Raw genomic sequence first — 22,356 nt, forward strand, 5'->3', positions numbered from 1 at the left:
AGCATGAGTTGGATAATTTGATATCCCATGGGTCAGCAGACTGCATTGAGCACCAGTGTCTATATATATATATATATATAGGCACAGGCATGGCTGTGTGGTTAAGAAGTTTGCTTCACAACCACATGGTTCTGGGTTTAGTCCTGTTATGTGGAACCTTGGGCAAGTGTCTTTTGCTATAGATCCGAGCTCATCAAAGCCTTGTGAATGGATTTGATTGATGGAAATTGAGAAGCTTGTATGTATGTATGTATGTATGTATGTATGTATGTATGTATGTATGTATGTATGTATGTATGTATGTATGTATGTATGTATGTATGTATGTATGTATGTATGTATGTATGTATGTATGTATGTATGTATGTATGTATGTATGTATGTATGTATGTATGTATGTATGTATGTATGTATGTATGTATGTATGTATGTATGTATGTATGTATGTATGTATGTATGTATGTATGTATGTATGTATGTATGTATGTATGTATGTATGTATGTATGTATGTATGTATGTATGTATGTATGTATGTATGTATGTATGTATGTATGTATGTATGTATGTATGTATGTATGTATGTATGTATGTATGTATGTATGTATGTATGTATGTATGTATGTATGTATGTATGCATGCATGCATGTATTTGTGATTCCTTGCTTTGACATCATATGATAGTTGTAAAATGATTGTCACTGTCATACAAATGTCATTCATTACCAGTATTCTAACAATAACATGTCTGGCCATGGGGGAATGCTATCTTACTTGGAAACAGGTGAGGGTTGGTGACAGGAAAGGTATCTGGCCATAGAATATCTACCTCAATAACTCCATCAGACCCATGCAAGCATGGAAAAGTAGATGTTAAAATAATGATGATGTATTATATAATGTCTTTGTGTATTTGTTTATGTGCCTGTTTGTATGACTGTGTACTTATATTTGTTTTTATTTATTTATTGGTGTGTGTGAATTTGTGGATGTCTTAGTTATTGTAATCTTCTCATGTATTTGTGTGCATATAAATTGTTATAATTAAACAGGTGTACATTAATAAGTAACTCATTTAAATGAGTAAATTGAGAGTGTGTAATAACTGAACTGGGTAGATAATTCATGTACTGGGGTTGATTGTATCAACTATCTTCCTCCCCTTCAAAATTGCTGGCCTTGTACCTAAATCAGAAACAGTTATTTTTATCATCATCAATAATAATAGTAATAGTAGTAGTAATAGTAGTAGTAGTAGTAATAGTAGTAGTAGCAAGGTAAGGTGGCAGAATTGTCACCACACTGGACAAAATGCTTAGTGGCATTATTCTGAGTTTACGTTCTGTGATTGATTTAGCCCTCTCCCAAAACTGCTGGCCTTCTGCCAAAATTTGGAACCATTATTATTATTATTTTTATAATTATTTCATATATGCACAACAGATTAGACTGTTGGAAAAAATTCCTACCATCAGGCTACAACAAGTAACCTTCGATGACAAGAACCATCCTAAGTATCCTAGTAGTCCCTAATAATACTGTTTTCTGGAGCTACACTAAACTAGGTTTTATGCCTGTTTCCTTTGTCCATTTGTTATTATTATTATTGTTATTATTATTAAGGTGGTTATGTGGCAGAATCATTAGCATGCCAGGCAAAATGTTTTGTCTGCTGCTACATTCTGTGTTCAAATTCCACTAAGGTTGACTTTACCTTTCATCCTTTCAGAGTTGATAAATTAAGTGCCAGTGAAACACTGGGATCGATATAATTGACTAGTCCTCTCCACCAAAATTTCAGGCCTTGTGCCTATAGTAGAAAGGATTATTATTATTATTATATTATTATTATTATTATTACTAAGGCAGCAAACTAGTAGAATCGTTAGTGCCCTGGGTAAAATGCTTAGCAGCATTTTGTCTGTCTGTGTGTTCTGAGTTCAAATTCCAGCAAGGTTGACTTTGCTTTTTATCCTTTTGGGTTCAATAAGTTAAGTACCAGTTGAGCACTAGGGTCATTGTAACTGACTTATGCCCTACCCCAAAATTGCTGGCCTTGTGCCAAAATTTGAAACCATTATTATTATTATTATTATTATTATTATTATTATTGCGATTTTTTTTTCTTTTATTTTTTAGATTCACACCGTTGTTTCTGTTGTAAACAGACAGGAGATGTGAAGAAGTGTTCGGTGGTCCAATGTGGCAGGTTTTATCACGACGTATGTGTGAGAAAGCATCCTCTCACACGGGCTGAAAGCAAATCATTCACTTGCCCTCTACACGTCTGTGTAACTTGTTCCGCCGACAGTAATAGTTCTAAAAATCCTAAAGCATCTAAAGGTAAGTTCAGTTATCTTTCGCCCTTTTTATATATTTTTCTGGGGTTGATTAACCTGCAGATCAGCATTGAGTAATGCCCAGGTCAGTGTGATTAACACTGACTCAGCATGATTTGTGAGGTTAATCAAAACTGTTCCAGTCTTGACTTCCATTTTCTTTTTTGTTTTAGTCATAGTGTATCTCGATATACATTGTGCACTATGTCTGCTCATCTGTAAGATAGAGTGTGATGTGAGGTAGATTTGGCTATTATGTTAGCATGTATAGGTATCATTTAGAAGCTACTTTGTTTCATCTATCTCTCTGTGCACATGCATGTGTTTTGTATGTTTCACCTGGTCAGTTTTACGTGTGTGTGTGTGTGTGTGTGTGTGTGTGCTGGCTTGGGCATGTAGTTAAGAAGTTTGTTTCCTAACGGACTTGGTTTCAGGTTCACTGCCATTGCACAGCACTTTGGGCAAGAGTCTTCTACTGTAGCCCCAAGCTGACCAAGGCTTTGTTAGATTTGTTAGATAGCACTAAACACGGGTGCTTTTATGTGGCATAGGCACTTTTACATGGCAGTGACATATTTGCTTTTACATGGCACTGACACAGTTGCCATTAGGTGGCACCAGCACATGAGCTTGCAAGACTAGGGCCTCTCAGCTGAGAGAAAGAAAATAGAGGATATGACAACCATGATTTTACTTAGCTACGTATGTAAAAAGAATCATAATTATTATTTAATTAACCTTTTTACTTGTTCTGCTATTTTTCAGGTCGTTTGTGTCGATGTTTACGCTGCCCAACTGCCTACCATGTTGGAGATTTCTGTATTGGTGCTGGAAGTGTGACCTTGGCTGGCAACAATATTATCTGTAGTAATCATTTTGTGCCACCAAAGAACAAAAAGACTCCAACACACTTCAACGTTAGCTGGTGTTTTATCTGTAATTTAGGTAAACAACAATTTTTTTTTTTTTTTGTTTTGTTTGTATCCTCATCCTCTTTTTTTGTGTCTTTTTGCACAAACTTGAAATTCATCAAATTTTCTTGTTAACAACAATCTATTGTATTCACTTTTTTATAGGATGACACTATATGGCCTTATGTATGTTTAAGAAGTTCATTTTATAACCACATAACTCCGGGTTCTATTTTGTGATGTTAGTACTGGGTCAACTACAGATTAATTGGTTTCAAATTTTGGCATAAGACCAATAATTTTGGAAGAGGGGATAAGTCACTTACATAGACCTCACCAGTGCTCAACTTGTACTTATTTTATTGATCCTGAAAGAATAGAAGGCAAAGTCTACCTTGGCGAAATTTGAATTGAGACTGTAAAGACAAATGAAATGCCGCTAAGCATTTTGCCTGGTGTTGTAACCATTCTGCCAGCTTGCTGCCTTGATTCTTCAAATTAATTATTGGCTGAAGGTCTACTTGTGATCTTAATTAACCAAATGGTTCTTAGGATTCTCATAAATACCTAGAAACAAGTCAATGTGTTGTCTATGAGTGTGATCTCTAATTCTCTACTCCAGTTTTCCTCATCAAGCAAAACAGTACAAGTCTTCACCTCTGTTTCACAGTGGAATTGGTTAGCAAATCATCATCATCATCGTTTTATGTCCATTTTCCATGCTGGCATGGGTTGGACGGTTCGACTGGGGTCTGGGAAGCCAGGAGGCTGCACCAGGCCCCAATCTGATCTGGCAGTGTTTCTACATCTGGATGCCCTTCTTAACGCCAACCACTCTAAGAGTGTAGTGGGTGCCTTTTACATGCCACCGGCACAAATATTTGTGTTTATTTAACTTACATGGCAGTTTCTGTTATTAATCCACATGTTTCTAAGGAGCCAATCACTGATTTATTGCATTTCTGATGGTAAGAGTGACAAAGAAATGCCTATACAACTTGGGTGCAAAGGGCCCTGTTTGAGAACACCGGTTTCTTGCTGATGTTTAAATTCTTTACCTTTATACATCATGACCCCCACCAATCCTTTAACTTGAAAAATAGGTATGGTTGGTGATAAGAAGAGCATCCAGCAGTTAAGAACTTCAAAATAAATCCCCATTCAACACTTGTCATCATCATCATTATATAGTGATGGACGGAGGTATCATACATCCACTTTTAACAGCTTATTTTATGTTGTGAGAAATGGAAACATAGAACTCAGAGTAGTGACAGAGGGAAGTTTCAGCTTTGAATAAACATGTGTGTATATATGTATATATTTGTATACACTCACATATACCTGTCTGATGTAGTGTGCAATTCTGGTGAAAAAATAAAATAATTTTTGTTTTCTCTTTGTCCATTGCAGGAGGTACCCTACTATGCTGCGATAGCTGCCCAGCTGCATTCCACCCTGATTGCATCAATGTTAACTGTTCCGAAGATACTTGGTACTGTCAGGATTGTGCCCGTGGCAAAAAGCCTCTTTATGGTGATATAGTTTGGGTCAAAGTTGGCAACTATAGGTAAACTTAACAATATATTTATATATGCATTCTATTTTAGTTATAATAATGTCATTTTTATTTATGTATCATGTGAAAAATTTGATACAAAACACCAGGGTAGGTCACTGTTATAATTGAGTGAGAAAAGGATAAAATACATTGTTGATGGTCAGATATTTGAGATTACATTTTACTCAACTTCGCATTCTGATTTGAAATCCTTTCATGCCTTAATTGGATAAGAGGCATAACTTGTCATCTGGCTTAGCACTTTCACCAGGTACATTGGTTGCATTTAATGGAGTCCGCCCTCATGCTTGCATTTAGACAGGTCTCTGCTTTAAAGGTGCCCCCACCTCTCTCTTTCACACCAAGTCAATTAAATCAATCCCAGTACTTGACTGGTACTTTATTGTACCAACCCTGAAAGGTTGAAAAACAAAGTTGGCATTGGCAAGAAGGTAAATAAATAAATTCTTCTTCTCCTCCTCCTCTGATTGGAAGTGTTATTGTGTACATTGTTTTGTCTTGGTATAAAAGGTGGGCTACAGCAAATATTCTGCTCAACACCACAGATTTGCTTGTTGGTTGCTTGACCATAATTAGTCAGGCATGTTCCTTAGTGGCTGATCATATATGTGCATCTCTGATCACGAGCAGAAGTGGTAGGGGAGCATCATAGCCCAGTGTTGAGAGGAATTCTTTAGGGTTTGGATAATTCACCTTTTGGAAACATGGGCGTTTTGTTCATCATCCCTTAAACAACCCCTATTCAGGGACCTTTTCTATTATAGGCACAAGACCTGAAAGTTTGGGTTTGTGAGGGGGTGGGGGGTGCTATTTGGTTACGTCAACTAGTACTTATTTTATTGACCCCAGGAGATTGAAAGGCAAAGTTAACCTCAACAGCATTCGAACAGAGAATGTGAAGCCAGAAGAAATGCTGCTAAGGATCTTGTCTGACACAGTAGCAATTCTACCAGCTTGCATTATTATTATTATTATTATTATTATTATTATTATTATTAATAATAATAATCCTTTCTTCTATAGACACAAGACCTGACATTTTTTGGGTGCAGAGAGAGGGGGTTAGTCGATTACACTGACACAGGTATTCGACTGATATTTATTTTATTGATCCCAAAAGGATCAAAGGCAAAGTGGACTTTGACTGCATTTGGACTCTAAAACATAACCTTTTCTATATAGGCACAAAGCCTGAAATTTTTTGGGGGGAAGGGGCTTGTCGATTACATTGATCCCAGTACTTGATTGGTACTTATTTCATTGACCTCAAAAGGATAAAAGACAAAAAGTCAACCTCGACAAGATTTGAACTCAGAATGTAAAAGTGGATGAAAAGCTGCTAAGCATTTTGTCCAGCATGCTAACAATTCTGCAAGGTTGCTGTCCTGACTCAGAACACAATAATCATCATAATAAATAATGTTTGTTGTAATAATAAGAACAATATTTAATGAAGGTGATCAGTGTTTCATTATTGTTGTCTTTCATCTCTCTAACGTCGTAGATGGTGGCCAGGCGAAATTTGTCATCCGAAAAATGTTCCAATGAATATTCAACAGAAGCCGCATCAGATTGGAGAATTTCCTGTGCGATTTTTTGGTTCCCATGATTACTATTGGACAAACCAAGCTAGGTAAGTGATTAAGTGATCTGGTGTCCTTTTCCCGATTTGGAGTCTGTTGATTCCTCTTTTCTCCACCCATGTGACCAAATTTGTCTACCTTGGTATTCTTTTATCTTTTATTCGTTTCACTCATTAGACTGTGGTCACTCTGTCTTTTGTTTAGGAATGTCATGTTTGAAACTATTTTTCGTTGAGATATATCAAGTTTATTGAGGTAACATACATGACTTGTAGAAAACACTAATTTTGTTTTTTTGGTACATATTTAGCATAATTGCTGGAATAACCATGAAATTTAATTTCACAGTTGAAGGGTTAATCACATGTTTTTGTTTGAGTTTCTTACTGAAACTTTTAGTCATAATATCAATGGTAGTTGTGACTACCGTTGATACAAGGGTAGGACACTAAACTCCGCTTGCGAAGACTTCTGCAGTAGTAAATATAAATACCATTGACCCACCCTGTCCAACCTTCTGTACCACTTCACTTATATTCATCTTCCTGTAACTTAGAGGTATGCTCTGTCACAGTTTCACCACCATCTACTCTCTCTCTCCCACCTCTCTTCTCCTCTTTCTATCTCAACTAGGGCAGCTATGTATCTCCTCTACAGCAAGACACCTGTTTCTGTCCCTCAATACTACTCCTGCTACGCTTGAAGTGTCTTGCTTGTACGCTGGCTGATGTCCGTGATGCTGGTGCCATATAAGAAGTTCCTAGTACACGTAAAGTAGTTGGTGTTAGGAAGGGCATCCAGCTATAGAAAACACCAAAACACATTGGAGCTGGGGGCTGGCTTGTCAGTTCCTGTCAAATCATCCAACTCATGCCAGCATGGAAAATGGATGTTCAATGGTGATGCTGATGATGACAAGAATAGTTCTACAGTGCTAAATATAATTACCGAATATTTTATTTATATATATAACATGAACTTATTCTATACAGTGCCCAGGTGCACTACAACTCATCAGAAAAAGTAACCAAAACTGGATGAACAATTCATAGAAAAAAGCACAAGAAGCGAACAGTGAATGTAAAAATTAAAATAATTTAAAAAAGTGGCAAGCATCAGGTATACTGTTGGTGAATTCCAGCAAGTCCTGACAGCTAACAACTGATGTGGGTAGTTTATTCCATTTTTCAGATATTCTGTGCATGAAAAAAATGTTTCCAAAATTCATGCAATAATGGCCATTTACTATATTGATGTTTTGTCGACATTGTTTTGTTTCTTTCCAGAGTTTTTCTGTTTCAAGAAGGTGATAAAGGCAGTAAAGATTCTTCAGCAACGAAAGGTTTGGCGAAAATATTTCGGGCAGGAATTGGTGAAGCTACGGAAGCATTTAAATTGTGGAAAGCAGCCAAAGAGAACCGGGATCAATTGGAAAATGAAAAAATTGGGAAGAAACCGGCACCATTTAAATTTGTTAAAGTAAGTCTGGCACCACACACCTACACACACACAAATGTTGAGTGTTGTCGGACTTAGTCACCAGTGTGTAACTCTTAATGAATGAATGTATGTATGTATGTAAGTGTGTGTGTATGTGGAGGCGCAATGGCCCAGTGGTTAGGGCAGCAGACTCGCGGTCATAGGATCGCGGTTTCGATTCCCAGACCAGGCGTTGTGAGTGTTTATTGAGCGAAAACACCTAAAGCTCCATGAGGCTCCGGCAGGGGATGGTGGCGAACCCTGCTGTACTCTTTCACCACAGCTTTCTCTCACTCTTACTTCCTGTTTCTGTTGTGCCTGTAATTCAAAGGGTCAGCCTTGTCACACTGTGTCACGCTGAATAACCCCGAGAACTATGTTAAGTGTACACGTGTCTGTGGAGTGCTCAGCCACTTGCACGTTAATTACACAAGCAGGCTGTTCCGTTGATCAGATCAACTGGAACCCTCGACGTCGTAAGCAACGGAGTGCCAACAAGTGTGTGTGTGTTGGGATGATGATACTTAAAGGACTTTGTGTTTCATTCAAATTTTGAAAATCACCTTTGTAATGATTTCCACAACTGTTATTCCATTTGAACTCCTGTTGTTAAAAGGAGTGTGTTGGTGGATGGGTGGAGTGGGGATAATGGAATCATGTTGTTATTGTTGTTATTATTATCTCTGTATTTACTTTTCTTTTTATTATTATTATTATTAATTAATAATTATTGTCCTCTAATGAGTCCTGTTCAGACAAACCTATGATCAAAGATGTTTCCAGCCATGGTGATTCTGTGTATTTGCACATCATTATTGTCTAGTGTGTTCTTTCTATTTTAAGATGAGGAGGAGTGATTTGAGGTTTTCAGTTTTGTTATTATTTCATTGTCTGCTTTGACACATTTGTGGGTGATAATAATGTCATTAGGTATAAAAATACCCCTGCTAGCTTTGGCAGAATTGTTAATGAGTCAGGTAAAAGGCTTAGCAGTATTTTCTTCTGGGTTCAAATTCTGCCAAGTTCAACTTTTGTCTTTCATCCGTTCAGGGTCGATAAAATAAGTATCAGTTCAGCACTGGGGTCCATGTAATCAACTAATTCACTCCCCCAAAATTTCAGGCCTTGTGTGCCTATAGTAGAAAAGATTTATATGCTCATGTTAAAGATTTACATGTTTTAATGTGTGTGTGCGTAGGAATATTATTCATTGTTATAATGATGTCATGATATTTGGAATATCAAAGGAGTTAGGTATAATTTACCTTTCATTAATATAGTTCTTAATATTTCTAATATAGCTTAGAATTGTTAGCATACCAGGCAAAATGCTTAGTGGCATTTCGTCTGGCTTCACATTGTGAGTCCACATTCCGGTGAGGTCATCTCTGCCTTTCGTCCTTTTGGGGTTGATAAAATGAGTACCAGTTGAACACTGGGGTTAATGTAGTTGATTTATCCTCTGCCCTGAAATTGCTGGCCTTGTGTCAAAATTTGAAATTAACAGTTCTAATATAGTATTGTGTTGATTTCCCTTTTTAGCTGGGTTTTATGCAAAATATTTAATTATTGAGGTTTTATTAAGTAGAGGTGTAAATCTAATGATGGAATTAATTGGCATTGACTCCCCGTTAATATTAGCTCTTGCTATTTCTTTGTATTTCTCTGTAGTTAGAGTATGTGTTTCCTCTTATCTCTGTAGACCGATCAGAAGGTCTGTATAGTATTATCATCATCGTTTAATGTCTGCTTTCCATGCAGGCATGAGTTGGACAGTTTGGCATGGGTCTGACTAGCTGGGAGCTGTCCGGAGTCCGGTTGTCTGTTGTGGCATGGGGCTTCTGCAGATGTCCATCATAATGCCAACCACTTAACAGCATGTGATGGGTGCTTTTATGTGGCACAGGTGCATTTATGCAGCACCTGCATGGGTGCTTTTTATGCAGCACTGACTCCTCAAAGGACAAGCTTGTATGTGTGGAAGACAGTGATTTGACTTACCTTGATGTGTCTTATCAAGTACAGCAAATCGCTACACTTCCCAGTTCCTTGTCATTTCTTCAGTGAGGTCCAACATCCAAAGATCCTTTGTCACCACTTTGTCCCATGTCTTCCTGGGTCTACCCCTTCTACAGATACCTTCGACAATTAGAACTCAGCACTTCTTTATGCAACTATCCTCATCCATAAGCATCACATGATCAAACCATTGCAGTCTTCTCTCTTGAATGTTTATTAATTCTTGATTGTCTTGGTCTCCTGCAGACAAACCTTGCTGTCGGTAATGTCCAAATCCACAAAGCTGACCTGTCTGAGATTCCACGGTGTGAATGCAGACCAGACATGGACAATCCATGTGGTTCGGACACGGAGTGCCTCAACCGGATGTTGATGTATGAATGTCATCCTCAGGTGTGCCCGGCAGGAGAACGCTGCCAAAACCAACGTTTCACCAAACGCCTCTACCCCGATTCAGTGCCAGCAAAGACCTCGACACGCGGATGGGGCTTAAAAACAAATGTAGATATTAAAAAGGTGAGTGAGTTTTTTAATTTAGGTTTTTGATATATGAAACTCTGTTATCAAATGCCAATCTGATACTGTTCATGTGCTCAAATATATCAGACAATTGTACAGACTGCATTTTCTTGATAAATGAATAGGTGTTTGTGATTTTGGAAGAGAACACTCTTGCTTTTCTTTTATAGGAAATTTTTGAGAGAGAAAAGCTTCCGTTATATTTGAACACATGAAATAAGAATATTCTTTTTGGTTGCAGGATCTTTACTGTTTTGATTTTGTTCAGTGTTGTGCTAGAAGTGAGTTGAATCTAATGACCTAGCCACCTCTGGTTCTTCAACCTTAGGGACCAACCTATGTTGTTATTCTAACCTGGTGACAAGATAATGATATTCATTGACTTTGTTGAACAAATCATTTGTTAATCTTGCAATCTCAGTCAACAGGAACGTTTTTTTATAATGATAATCACACACACACACACACACACACACACACACATACATATACTTATTAATGAGGGAGTGCTGAAAAGTTCCTGGCTTTAAGGGTATCTTGAAAGGCTTAGTTGGAGGCCCAACCTTCTGAGTTCTTTTGCAGGGCTTAGAAAAATTGAAGAACTGCATTAAGTATGTGAATCTAAGAGGGGAATATGTTGAATAAAATCATAAGTAACTGATCCTCCTGTATTTTCTTTTGCTAAATGCCAGAAACTTTTCTGCACCCCCTCGTACATACATACATTTATATATATATTTATATATATATATATATATATATATATATATATATATATATATATATAAACATACATGTATATTGTATATACATACACATGCATTATGTATAGGTATTGGTGTATATGCATTTGTGCATGTTTGTGCTTTGGAATCCTGTATGCATTTGCCATACAAAACAAAACAAAAAGAAAACGTCTGGCCATTCACCAGTTTATAGTGTGAAAATCCAAGAAAGTAAATGTGTTACTTGGAAACAAGTAAATGCTAGTGATGGGAAGGTTGTCTGGTTGTGGAGTACTACTTTTACTATGTCTCAGTTAATCCATGCAACCATGGAAAAAAGCAGATGTTAGAATAATGATGTTGATTTATTAATGTGTGTGTGTCCATATATATATATATATATGAATATATATATATATGTGAATAATAAAGCGATTATTTATAAAGATATTACTATCTGCAGTAAATATAAATCAATAACAACAATAATATAGGTGGCTGTAGGCATTAAATAGCTTTAGATAGCCATACCTGTAAAATTTATATTTATCATAAGGGCACATGAAGCGCCTATCTGCTAGAAAGTGGAGTTATGGATTTTAACTCCACTTTCTAGCAGGTAGGTGTTTTGTGTGCTGTTATGATGTTTGTGTGTGTATTGTATGTATATATACAATGTAATATTTTTTACTTATTTCAGGGTCAGTTTGTCAATGAATATGTTGGAGACCTAATTGATGAAGAAGAATGCAAAAAGAGAATATGGAAAGCACATGAAGATAATATTTCTAACTTTTACATGTTAACACTTGACAAAAATAGGTAACTAATTTTTGTAGCAGTCTTAACTGGTGACTTGCCTTGGCCCAAGCTTCATTGGCAGTCTGTCTTTGATCTAGCTCTGTTGGTAACCTGTCTCTTATCAAGCTTTATTGGTAACCTGTCTCTTATCAAGCCTTATTGGTAACCTGTTTCTGTATCGAAGGGTTCTTGCTTCATTGGGGTGGTGTTTCTTTTACTATTAGCCTGCCTTATACCGTCTAACTTATCTAGCTTAACTGGTACTTTCCTTCTAGCTGATGTAGCTTCATTAGTAGCCGTCTCCTGGTAGTCTGTTTTAATTGATTGCCTGTTACTGTGGCCAGTAGGAGAATTATCAGTTGTCATTGAAAAGCAAAGAAGAGGATATTTCAGACTTCACTCTTTGTGTGGGACTGAGGAAGAGAGAGAGAGAGAGAGAGAGAGAGAGAGAGAGAGAGAGAGAGAGAGAGAGAGAGAGACAGACAGACAGACAGACAGACAATGTGGTATTGTTACTTTGTTGTAAGAAAGAGGAGTGGTGTGAGGTGATTGAGAGGAAGAGAAAGAGTTGGGAACAAGGAGAGAAAAGAATTGATGTGAGTGAGTGAAGGAATAGACTGAGGAGGGGGGAAGATGGATAGAATTTCAGAGTGTGAATAGACGTGGTGGTGGGGACCTAAGAGTTAGATGGGGGAGGATAGAGTGAATTAATGTCTTGGTTAAAAGAAAAGGTGAAGAGTTGGAAAACAGTGAAGAAAGTTGAAAATAAAACAGTAGACTTCAGTTTAGTTGATTAGTTTATAATTAGTTGTAGTAGTCTGTCTCTGGTCTAACATATCTGATGAATCTTTCATGAAGACAGCAAAGATAGGTTCAATTCTGCCAATGAGCATCACCTTTTGGTGGTAAGTCAACGAGCGTCTATGTGGTTGCCCGATCTGCTAGAAAAAACAGGTGAAAATTGGTGAAAGGAAGGGCATCTTGCTGTAGAAAATCTGCTTCAGTAAACTTCATCCACCCACTGGAAGCATGGAAAAGTGGATGTTGAAATGATGATGACAATGATGATATTGGAATTTTGGACTTGAAAACAATTTAAAGTGACAATAAATTATCATGTGTGTTTCTTTCAGAATAATTGATGCTGGACCAAAAGGAAACTTATCTCGTTTTATGAATCATAGCTGTCAACCAAATTGTGAAACCCAGAAGTGGATGGTTAATGGTGATGTCAGAGTTGGTTTGTTTTCCCTACATGATATCCCAGCTAGTAAGTAATGTTCTACTCTTTAAAAATTTCAACTCTCCAACCAGCTCTGTCTCTTGCTTCCTGATACCTTTTGTCTCATCCTTCTAGCTTTTCCCTCTTCTCTTCTATCCACTCCTTCCTATCTCTCTCTCTCTCTCTCTCTCTCTCTCTCTCATCACTCTCTTCTCTTTTCCCCTCTTTTCTCTTTCCCCCTCTTTTTTCTTTTCTCTCTTCCTCTTCTCTTTCCTCTCCTTTCTTTTCCTCTTGTTTTTTGTCTTCTCTCTTCCTTTTTCTTATTTCTTTACTGCCCACCAGGGGTTTCACACGGAGGGGACAAACAAGGACAGACAAACGGATTAAGTCGATTATATCGACCCCAGTACGTAACTGGTACTTATTTAATCGACTCCAAAAGGATGAAAGGCAGAGTCGACCTCGGCAGAATTTGAACTCAGAACGTAGCAGCAGATGAAATACTGCTAAACATTTCGCCCGGCGTGCTAACGATTCTGCCAGCTTCCCGCCTTTTTCTGTCTTGTCTTCTCCTCTTTCTGTCTATTTTGCTCTTTGATTTGTCCTTTACCATATATCTTCAATTGCTTTTCTGATCATAATTAATTGATTAATTAACTTTCTATCCTATCCAGATTCAGAGCTGACATTTAATTACAACTTGGATTGTCTCGGTAATGAGAAGAAGATCTGTGCCTGTGGTGCCCCAAATTGCAGTGGCTTTCTGGGTGTCCGTCCTAAGGTTGATAACATTTTTATACTTTGTTTGTCAATTTCCTTGGTTTACTTTGGGTGAAATGCGATGTGGTGGCAGTAATCCATTAAATAGCCTCTCACGTGTTGTTGTTGTTGTTTAGTCTAATCATAGGTTACTTATAATTAAGCAGACCTATGAATGGTATCCAAGCTGTGGTTGTGCCATATCTTTTTCAAACATAATGTATCCTTTCATTTCTAATATGATTCAATGGGTAGAGCATTGAGCTTAACATCAGGAGGTAGTGAATTCAATTCCTGGATCAGGCTGTGTGTTGTGTTCTTGAGCGAGACACTTTATTCCATGTTGCTCCATGTTCACTCAGCTGTTGGATAACATCGGTGGTGTGGAGAGGGGAGGCTGATATGCATGGGTGAATGCTGGTTATCCATAGACAACCTTGTCCAGACTTGTACCTCAGAGAGGAACTTTCTAGGTGCAATTCCATGGTCAGGAATGACCGAAGAGGATCTTTATCCTGTGCTTGACGATTTGTGGGAGATTCAGCTCTTGTTTTCAGCAGATTCAGTGATCACTTAGAGAAGTTGTGGTTAAACTGCAGCCTATGTTACGTTCTGTATGGCACACCTATTAAAAATTGTCTTGAGTTTTTTGTTTTTTTTGTAGTAGTGCAGCCCACTTGATAATGAGCCATGTCTCAGATGGCCCACTTGATAAAGGTTGCCCATGCCTGACTTAAGAGTTTCCCCAACTGGCTAATTTCAGTTATAAAATATTCATCATTTGTTGAATCGGTGGGTATTTTCCTGAACTGGAATTTGCTTAATGGTCTGTGTGTGTGTGTGTGTGTGTGTGTGTGTGTGTGTGTGTGTGTGTGTGTGTGTGTGTGTGCAGGTGTAGTGTATATTCTTGGGAGGCGTTTTAGAATAGCTAAAACCTCATAACTCACAGGAGGTGGAAACACAGGCAGTAGTGTAGAAAATAGTGAGATTTTTGAAAAATTAAAATTATTTCTTGGGATCGTAATTTCCATTGTAAAAAACAGGGAAATACTAAATAAATGAAGAGGTGGGAAAAACTACCTTTTCTTTATTCATGACATATGGTACTTTAACCATTTTGACTGTGTAATTAAATTTCATGGTCGTTCCCAATGTTTATTATCAACCAAACAAAGAAGAAAATAGAATTGGTGTTTTCTGCATCTGCAATACTTTCCCAATATCTCCTGTAGGAGATATAGTTTTCAGATCCACCACCGAAATTATTTGATTTTTGTTCTGTAGAGAAATATTTGATGAAAATTTGAAAAAATTGTCTTTTGTAAAATGTGTTACTGGGATGACTCTGCTTCTCACAGCATAAGAGAGATTCTTTCAAAGCCATGGGATAAAACTACCTTCCACAGTTAACAGTAAGAAAATGTTGAGCGGATATATCCATGTGCTGCATTGAAAGGGTGAAAGGAACAGTTACCATCATCATCTAATGTCTGGATTGTATGAGTTGACCAGAGCTGGCAAGCCGGAGAGCTGCACCAAATTCCAGTTTGATTTGACTTGGTTTCTATGGCTGGGCTGGATGCCCTTCCTTATGCCACCCACTTTACATAGTGTGCTGGGTGCTTTTTACATAGCAATTGGCATGGGCGTTTTTGTGGCACTGGCATAGATGATATTTTTTAGTTTTGTTGTGGGTGATGAGCTGATGAAAGGGTTAATAAGAGGCCTGACTCCCTTTTTATTTTTTAGTTCAATTTTTGCTTTATATTTTTCTAGTTATTTTATATTTTTATCTTTTTGTATTTGGTTTTTAATTAAACATTTAAAAATAGAGAATTCAGATTTTAATTTTAAATTATGTAAACAGTTTGAGGACCAAATGGTGTGTTGTGTCCTTGTGCATTTCACATTGCTCCTCTGTATCCAATTGAAACGAGTATCTAATCTAAAAGTGCTGGTGCAGTCTTCTCTTCCTCCTGCTGTCACATTATTGATTTTCTTCTGGGTTGAGAAGGTATCTATGACTTCTTGTGACAACATAGGAATCAATAATAATTAGTGAAAAGTGCTTGCAACAAAGTGTCATTACTTATGAGTGACAATTGTAGTTGTTTTTTAGATGGTAGGATATGATTTGAGGAAGATTTAGTTGCTGGGAAAAAGGACAGAAGGGATTTAGAATGTTTTTAGACTTGGCAGTATTGTTGTCAACTGATGAATGACATTACTTCTTCCTATTTTCAGTCAGTCATAAATCAAGCCGATAAAAAGGCAAAAGATATGAAGAAGAAAAAGAAACGTAAAAAAGGCCGACCTGACTTGAAGAAACATGAAGACGAGTGCTTCCGATGTGGAGAGGGTGGTGAACTAGTCATGTGTGACAAATCACAGTGCCCTAAAGTCTACCATCTGCAGTGCTTGAGCTTGACTAAGCCACCCCATGGTGAGTAGGGTTTTTTTTTTTTTAATATATGTTTTAAAGAGGAAGGGACAGTGCTCATGCTGTTTCAAAACCTTCCAAGATGAGTAAAATCAGGAAATTGTATTATTTTATTATTTTTGACTGTGGCTGTGTTTGGGCTCCACCTTCAGGGTCTCTTAGTTACTGTATTCTTTGACATATAAGTTGAAGTTTGTATAGATTGTAAGATGTTCATTCAAACATCATCCACTATCTTTCCAAATTTTACTGCATTTGACATGGAACTTTTAGTCCTCCAGATTTGTCTCGGTGTATAAGTCAACCCACCTTGTTTGGCTGGAAAATTCCATGTGTATGCTAGAAAATATGGTATATTGATGCCAGTTGTCAGTTGCTGGATTAACCCTTTTCTTAATGAACTCCTGTTAAAATACAATGCCTTTGTTTTAATTAATTTTGGTAATAATAAAGAATTTAGTAAAATAACTTAATTGTTATTTAACTGGAGTTTGGAACATAAATCAATATGAAATTTTTATGGACGGTTTTAATTTAGTTCACTTTAAAATGGGAAGTTTGTATCATAGATCTGTGGGAGGTTTTGAGCAATTTGGTGTCAAAAGAGTTAAGTATCAAGATGTTAAACTTTTTGACATCTCTCTCTCACAATCAGAACTCCCACACAAACCTGTTAAAAACCTCTAGTCCTGTTTCTATTACAGAGATGCATAATACTTTTTCACCCAAACCCATCGCCTCATACACCCTGGTCGAAGATGTGGTTCCTGACCTTGCTAGGAAGCAATAGCATTAAGAACTGATTCAGTTCTTACTGTCTGTGACAATCTCTCTAACCCATACCATCATAAAAAGTTGATGTGAAACAATAGTGATGTGGATATATTACTGACAGAGAGAGAGGAATAGGGGCAAAACTTATGAGCTTTGTGTGTGCCATCTGAAACTGATGAGATTGATATGGATGATGTACATCTTGAATATCAGTGAGTGTGTGTGTGATGGTGGATTTGGGGAAGTGGTGTGTAACCAGTTTAGTAGTAGCAATAGCATATACAGACTGAACAGAGCACACCATTGTGGAGTTGAGGTTGTAACCCTTTCATTTTCATATTTCTGACCAAATATGCCGTCTTCAGTTACTTTTGAAAATAACAAAATATTTCATACATTACCTTAGTTGTTTTTATTAATCGTTTTGATAACAACCTGTCCGAGATCACTCTTGGTTCTGTGATACAAACTCCCTGTTTCAGAGAAATCTAAATATCTTTCATCAGAATTTCATGTTATGTTCCAAATGTCAGTTTCTGAAAAAATGGCAAAGTTGTTTTACTAAATTCTTCATTATTTTCAAAATTAATTGAAACAAAGGCAGTGTATTGACACAGAAATGTGGTAATGAAAGGGTGAAGCTGGTATTTGGAACATGAATTTAACATTTAAAGTGGGAATTTTGTGTTGTAGAACAAAGAATGGTCTCAGATGGATTGGTATCAGAAAGGTAAAACCGTTACATACTAATTTGCTTGCGTGAAAGTTTTTGTTAGTTATTTCAATGGTTTTGTTGGTTGCATTCCAGTATTGTGTGTGTGTGTGTGTTTGTGGCGGTGGGAGCACTGTCTCTGATGTGGAAGCAGGACTCCATTGTGAAACTCAGTTCATCTTTGTCGAAAATTAGTAGCTAATCAGTATCTCCTGTTCGTAAACGCTATCACTCTTTAGGTTGCAGTTTTGGATCTATCTATCCTGTGAAGTGACTTGACTGAACCAATGCAACCCTTCCCATGCCAGATGTCCTGATATTCCATAGCAGTCTTCATATCTTCAACCTGATATCTAATATCTTCCACAAGTTGATCGATATTTATGCTCTTCTTGGTCTGACAATACATTATTTATGTCTATGTATGGTTTTTCAGAAAAGGAGGTTGCTAGATATTTCGTCCTTACTCCTCTGGCAGTACCATGAATAATGTGTTCTTCTTTCTCTGATTACTGAGGTAATGGTAGGAAGACAGCCTTACAGTTGCTGCTCTGTGGGCTGTTCCCCACCAAGTAAAACTGAAAACTGTACAAAATAGCTTCAACATTGTAAAATGATTAGCGAGAGGAAGGCATTCAACCATATGAACTATGCTAAATAACATATTGTTATGTCTCAACCTACCACTTTCTAGCACCTTCGGATGATCTCTACTCAACTGCTCCTCGTCAGCTACTCAACAGTCACTCGACTCCTCCTACCACGGCCAAACTACCTTTATTTATATGTCTTGGGCGATCCTAATTCTTCGCTTGGGGGCATCGACACAACACATATCATAGACAATAACAAAAAGGAGGGTAGTGTTTTCTGTTTGTGTGTGTGGTTAGGTGTGATTTTTATAATGATTAATAATTGTGTCTGCATTAAATTTTTGAAGGAACTTGGCAGATCTTCTACCAAGACACTCATAATGTTCTGTTAGGCTTTTGAAAAACCTTCAGCTCAAACTTTTCAGTGGTATGCTTTGGTTGGTGTGGAGCTAGAGTAGAAGACATTTGCTCAGGGTGCTGTGAAGTGGGACTGAATCTAAATACATGTGGTTGGGAGTGTACGCTTCTTAATCACACAAATATACTAAAACTTGTAAAGTTGTAAATAATAATACTGTATTTTCTGGCATACACGCTGATGACATAGAGTTTAGTGTAAGCATTCAAACTTTGTCACTATCTTCTCAAATACTGCTGCATATCACATGGAATTTTTGGTCTTCTAAAGTTGTTTTGGTGTTTAAGTTGACCTAACTTTGTTTGGCTGTAAATTTTGGTGTAAAAAATTCGATGCATGTCAAAAAAATATGGTAGTTAAATATATTTGATACAGTAAGGCGGTGAGCTGGCAGAATTATTAGTATGCCTGGTGAAATGCTTAGAAGCATTTTGTCAATTTTTATGCTCTGAGTTCAAATTCTGCCAGGGTCAACTTTGCTTTTCATCGTTTAGAGGTCAATAAAATAAGTACCAGTTGAACATTGGGGTCGATGTAATCAACTTACCCCTCCCCTATAACTGCTGGCTTTGTACCAGAGTTTGAAATCAATATATTTGGTACTCTCTCTCTCTCTTTTTACTCTTTTACTTGTTTCAGTCATTTGACTGCGGCCATGCTGGAGCACCGCTTTTAGTCGAGCAAATCGGCCCCGGGACTTATTCTTTGTAAGCCTAGTACTTATTCTATTGGTCTCTTTTGCCAAACTGCTAAGTGACGGGGACATAAACGCACTAGCATCGGTTGTCAAGCAATGCTAGGGGGACATACACACACACACACACACACACACACACACACACACACACACACAGACATATATATATATATATATATATATATATATATATATATATATATATATATATATATATATATATACACACACACACACATATATATATATATATATGATGGGCTTCTTTCAGTTTTTGTCTACCAAATCCACTCACAAGGATTTGGTTGGCCCGAGGCTATAGTAAAAGACACTTGCCCAAGGTATCACGCAGTGGGACTGAACCCGGAACCATGTGGTTGGTAAGCAAGCTACTTACCACACAGCTACTCCTGTACAATGAACTAAAATTATATTGTCCTAAATAACAGAAGACCCAAGCCAACAGCAATTTTTAAAATTGTTGTAAAGAAAACTGCTGGCAACATGCTAATTTTTTTATGCTATATAATGTTTCTCATTTTATGAAAAATTACATGCTACAACTAATAGTGTTAGTTATTGTTGTGTATTTTTATTTCTCGTTTACTCAACCCCGTCTGCTATATTCATGTAACAAATGCTTTTAAAAAAAAAGCTTCCTAAAATATAGAAAATTCACTATAAAATTGTCTCAAATCTCTGAGATTGGTATTATTGGGGATGTTTATTGCATTGTTAGGTTAATAAGTAAGCTACAAATTTTAGGGGAAAAACCTGCAATTAGTTAAATTGTCTAATTACTTAGTGACCAATAATTTTTTTATTGTTTTTACCCATTCCTGCAAGAAGGAAGAAGAAAGAAATATATAGCTACCAATTAGTTGACGAATAATGGTTTCTAATTTAGGTACCAAGTCAGCAATTTTGAAGGGTGGCAAGGTCTGTCAGTTACTTTGGTCTCAATACTTTATTCGTATTGCCCCAGTGATGAAAGGCAGAGTTGGCTTTAGCAGGATTTGAACTCAAAACATTAAGAGCTGAAATTAATGCTGCATGAGATTTTGTCTGACTCTCTTAACGACTGCCAGTTCACCATCTTCAGTATTTAATAATATATATAGAAATAATGGTTGATTAATCTGGTATTGTTGAAACAACAATTGGGAATTGTAGATAACAAATACAGTAGCCAGTGGGGTCAAAAAGTAAAATACCAGCTACAAATGATTAACTGTTTAACATTGAGATTACTCTGTCAAATGAAATATTCATTTAGTCATTGTTTTGAATTTGTCACATGCATTTTCTTGTAGCTTCAAGATTTTGGTGATGTGATTGTATTCTTTTAGAATGACATTGTAGGGTAGGTGTGAAAGGCCAATTTGAACATAAAACATATTGGGGCTGGATATGCCTGGTTTAACCCTTTAGCTTTCAGATTACTCTGTCAAATGTAATGCTTATTTATTCACAGTGTTTTGAATTAATTCTGCATTATCTTGTAGCTTTAAGATTTTGATGATGTGATTGTTTGTATGGTAGGTGTGAGAGGCCAGATCTGGCCAGTTAGAACATAAAGCTGATAGAATAATTTTGGCTGGATATGGCTGGCTTAAATGCTAGAGGGTTAACCTTTTTCTGATCCATTTTTGATTAAGTTTTCAGAATGATGAAGAATTTTGTGCAGCATGTAAATAACGAAACTATTTTTCTGCTTTCTTTTCCAGGTCGTTGGACATGTCCATGGCACCACTGTGATGTCTGCGGTAAGCAGTCTATGAAACTGTGTTCTGACTGCCCCAATTCCTTCTGCACTGCACATGCTGAAAACAACATCCACACGGTGGAGGGGCGAGATGTTTGCTATGATCACGAAGATGTCATGTTAGAACAGTCATCCAAGTTTAAAAACGGCTTGAAACAGCCTTCCAAGAACAAGGTGCTGTCCAACGGAATCGGCCCGTTGTCAGAGAAGAGGGAAATAGCTAGTGTTGACGGAACATGTAACGATACAATGAAGAGCACAAAGGCAACTGGTGCTCTTGGCGCCAAACTCGAGATACACTTGAATGAAAACACCAAACTAAATAAAGCTGCAGTGACAGCAAATGGCGAGAGAAGTGTCAAGGCTTGTGGTAAGCGAAGTCGGCGGGGTCGTGATGATAAGGGGGTGAAAGGTGTCGCTATTGAGGGCTCCAAAAACTTTTCTTCTTCTTCTTCCGGGGTTGGTCAGGTTGATGGTAAAAAGACAGAGAACAACTCTCTGGCCATTCCACCTATGTTTGATGATAGTGATGATGAATTTCCTGGCCTAGTGATAGATTTACCCTCCCTGTAGTCCCACCCTATTCTGGGGATGCATTTTTCTCTCTCTCCACTCTCCTTGATTCCTATCTCTTATTTTTTTATATATATACATATATATATATAAAGAATAAATAAAAAAAATACCACCACCACCACCATCTACAACAAACATATTCAATAATAAATATCGAGTTAAAAAAAGTGTGTGGCGTTTATGTGGATAGGAGATCTTCTTTGCTACTCCCCACTCTTTCTTTCTTTCTCTCTCTCTATATATATATCTCCTACCCCCAATTCACTCTGTCTCTTTCTCTCTCCATCCCTTTAGATTTTGTCAGGTTTTTGTAAAGAATCTCACCAGAGAAAAAGGGAAGAAAGCAAAATGACTTATTTTTTATTATTATTATTATTATCATCATCATCATCGCCATTATTATTATTATTATTATTATTATTATTATTATTATTATTGTATGTA

General features: G+C 37.1%; 1 protein-coding gene across 36 annotated transcripts in view; it reads left to right on the forward strand.

Annotated features, from left to right (window-relative positions):
* LOC106876975 (histone-lysine N-methyltransferase NSD2) overlaps positions 1–22,065 on the forward strand; it is a 110,093-nt gene extending 88,028 nt beyond the window's left edge. For 35 of the 36 annotated variants that reach the window (XM_089366042.1, XM_089366054.1, XM_089366038.1 and 32 more), the window contains 11 exons: positions 2,138–2,341; positions 3,103–3,282; positions 4,662–4,818; positions 6,335–6,463; positions 7,700–7,892; positions 10,158–10,427; positions 11,856–11,977; positions 13,090–13,226; positions 13,853–13,959; positions 16,182–16,380; positions 21,299–22,065. In XM_089366042.1, coding sequence (XP_089222168.1) covers positions 2,138–2,341; positions 3,103–3,282; positions 4,662–4,818; positions 6,335–6,463; positions 7,700–7,892; positions 10,158–10,427; positions 11,856–11,977; positions 13,090–13,226; positions 13,853–13,959; positions 16,182–16,380; positions 21,299–21,909 — 2,309 coding nt within the window. In that variant the 3' untranslated portion in view covers positions 21,910–22,065. Of the gene's footprint in view, positions 1–2,137; positions 2,342–3,102; positions 3,283–4,661; positions 4,819–6,334; positions 6,464–7,699; positions 7,893–10,157; positions 10,428–11,855; positions 11,978–13,089; positions 13,227–13,852; positions 13,960–16,181; positions 16,381–17,844; positions 17,882–21,298 lie in introns of all 36 variants that reach the window. The other variant, XM_089366071.1, reaches the window with a different exon arrangement.
* Positions 22,066–22,356: the final 291 nt, after the last annotated feature.

The sequence above is a fragment of the Octopus bimaculoides genome, chromosome 18 (assembly GCF_046866305.1).
Source record: "Octopus bimaculoides isolate indiv1 chromosome 18, ASM4686630v1, whole genome shotgun sequence".
NCBI classification, from domain to species: Eukaryota; Metazoa; Mollusca; class Cephalopoda; order Octopoda; family Octopodidae; genus Octopus; species Octopus bimaculoides.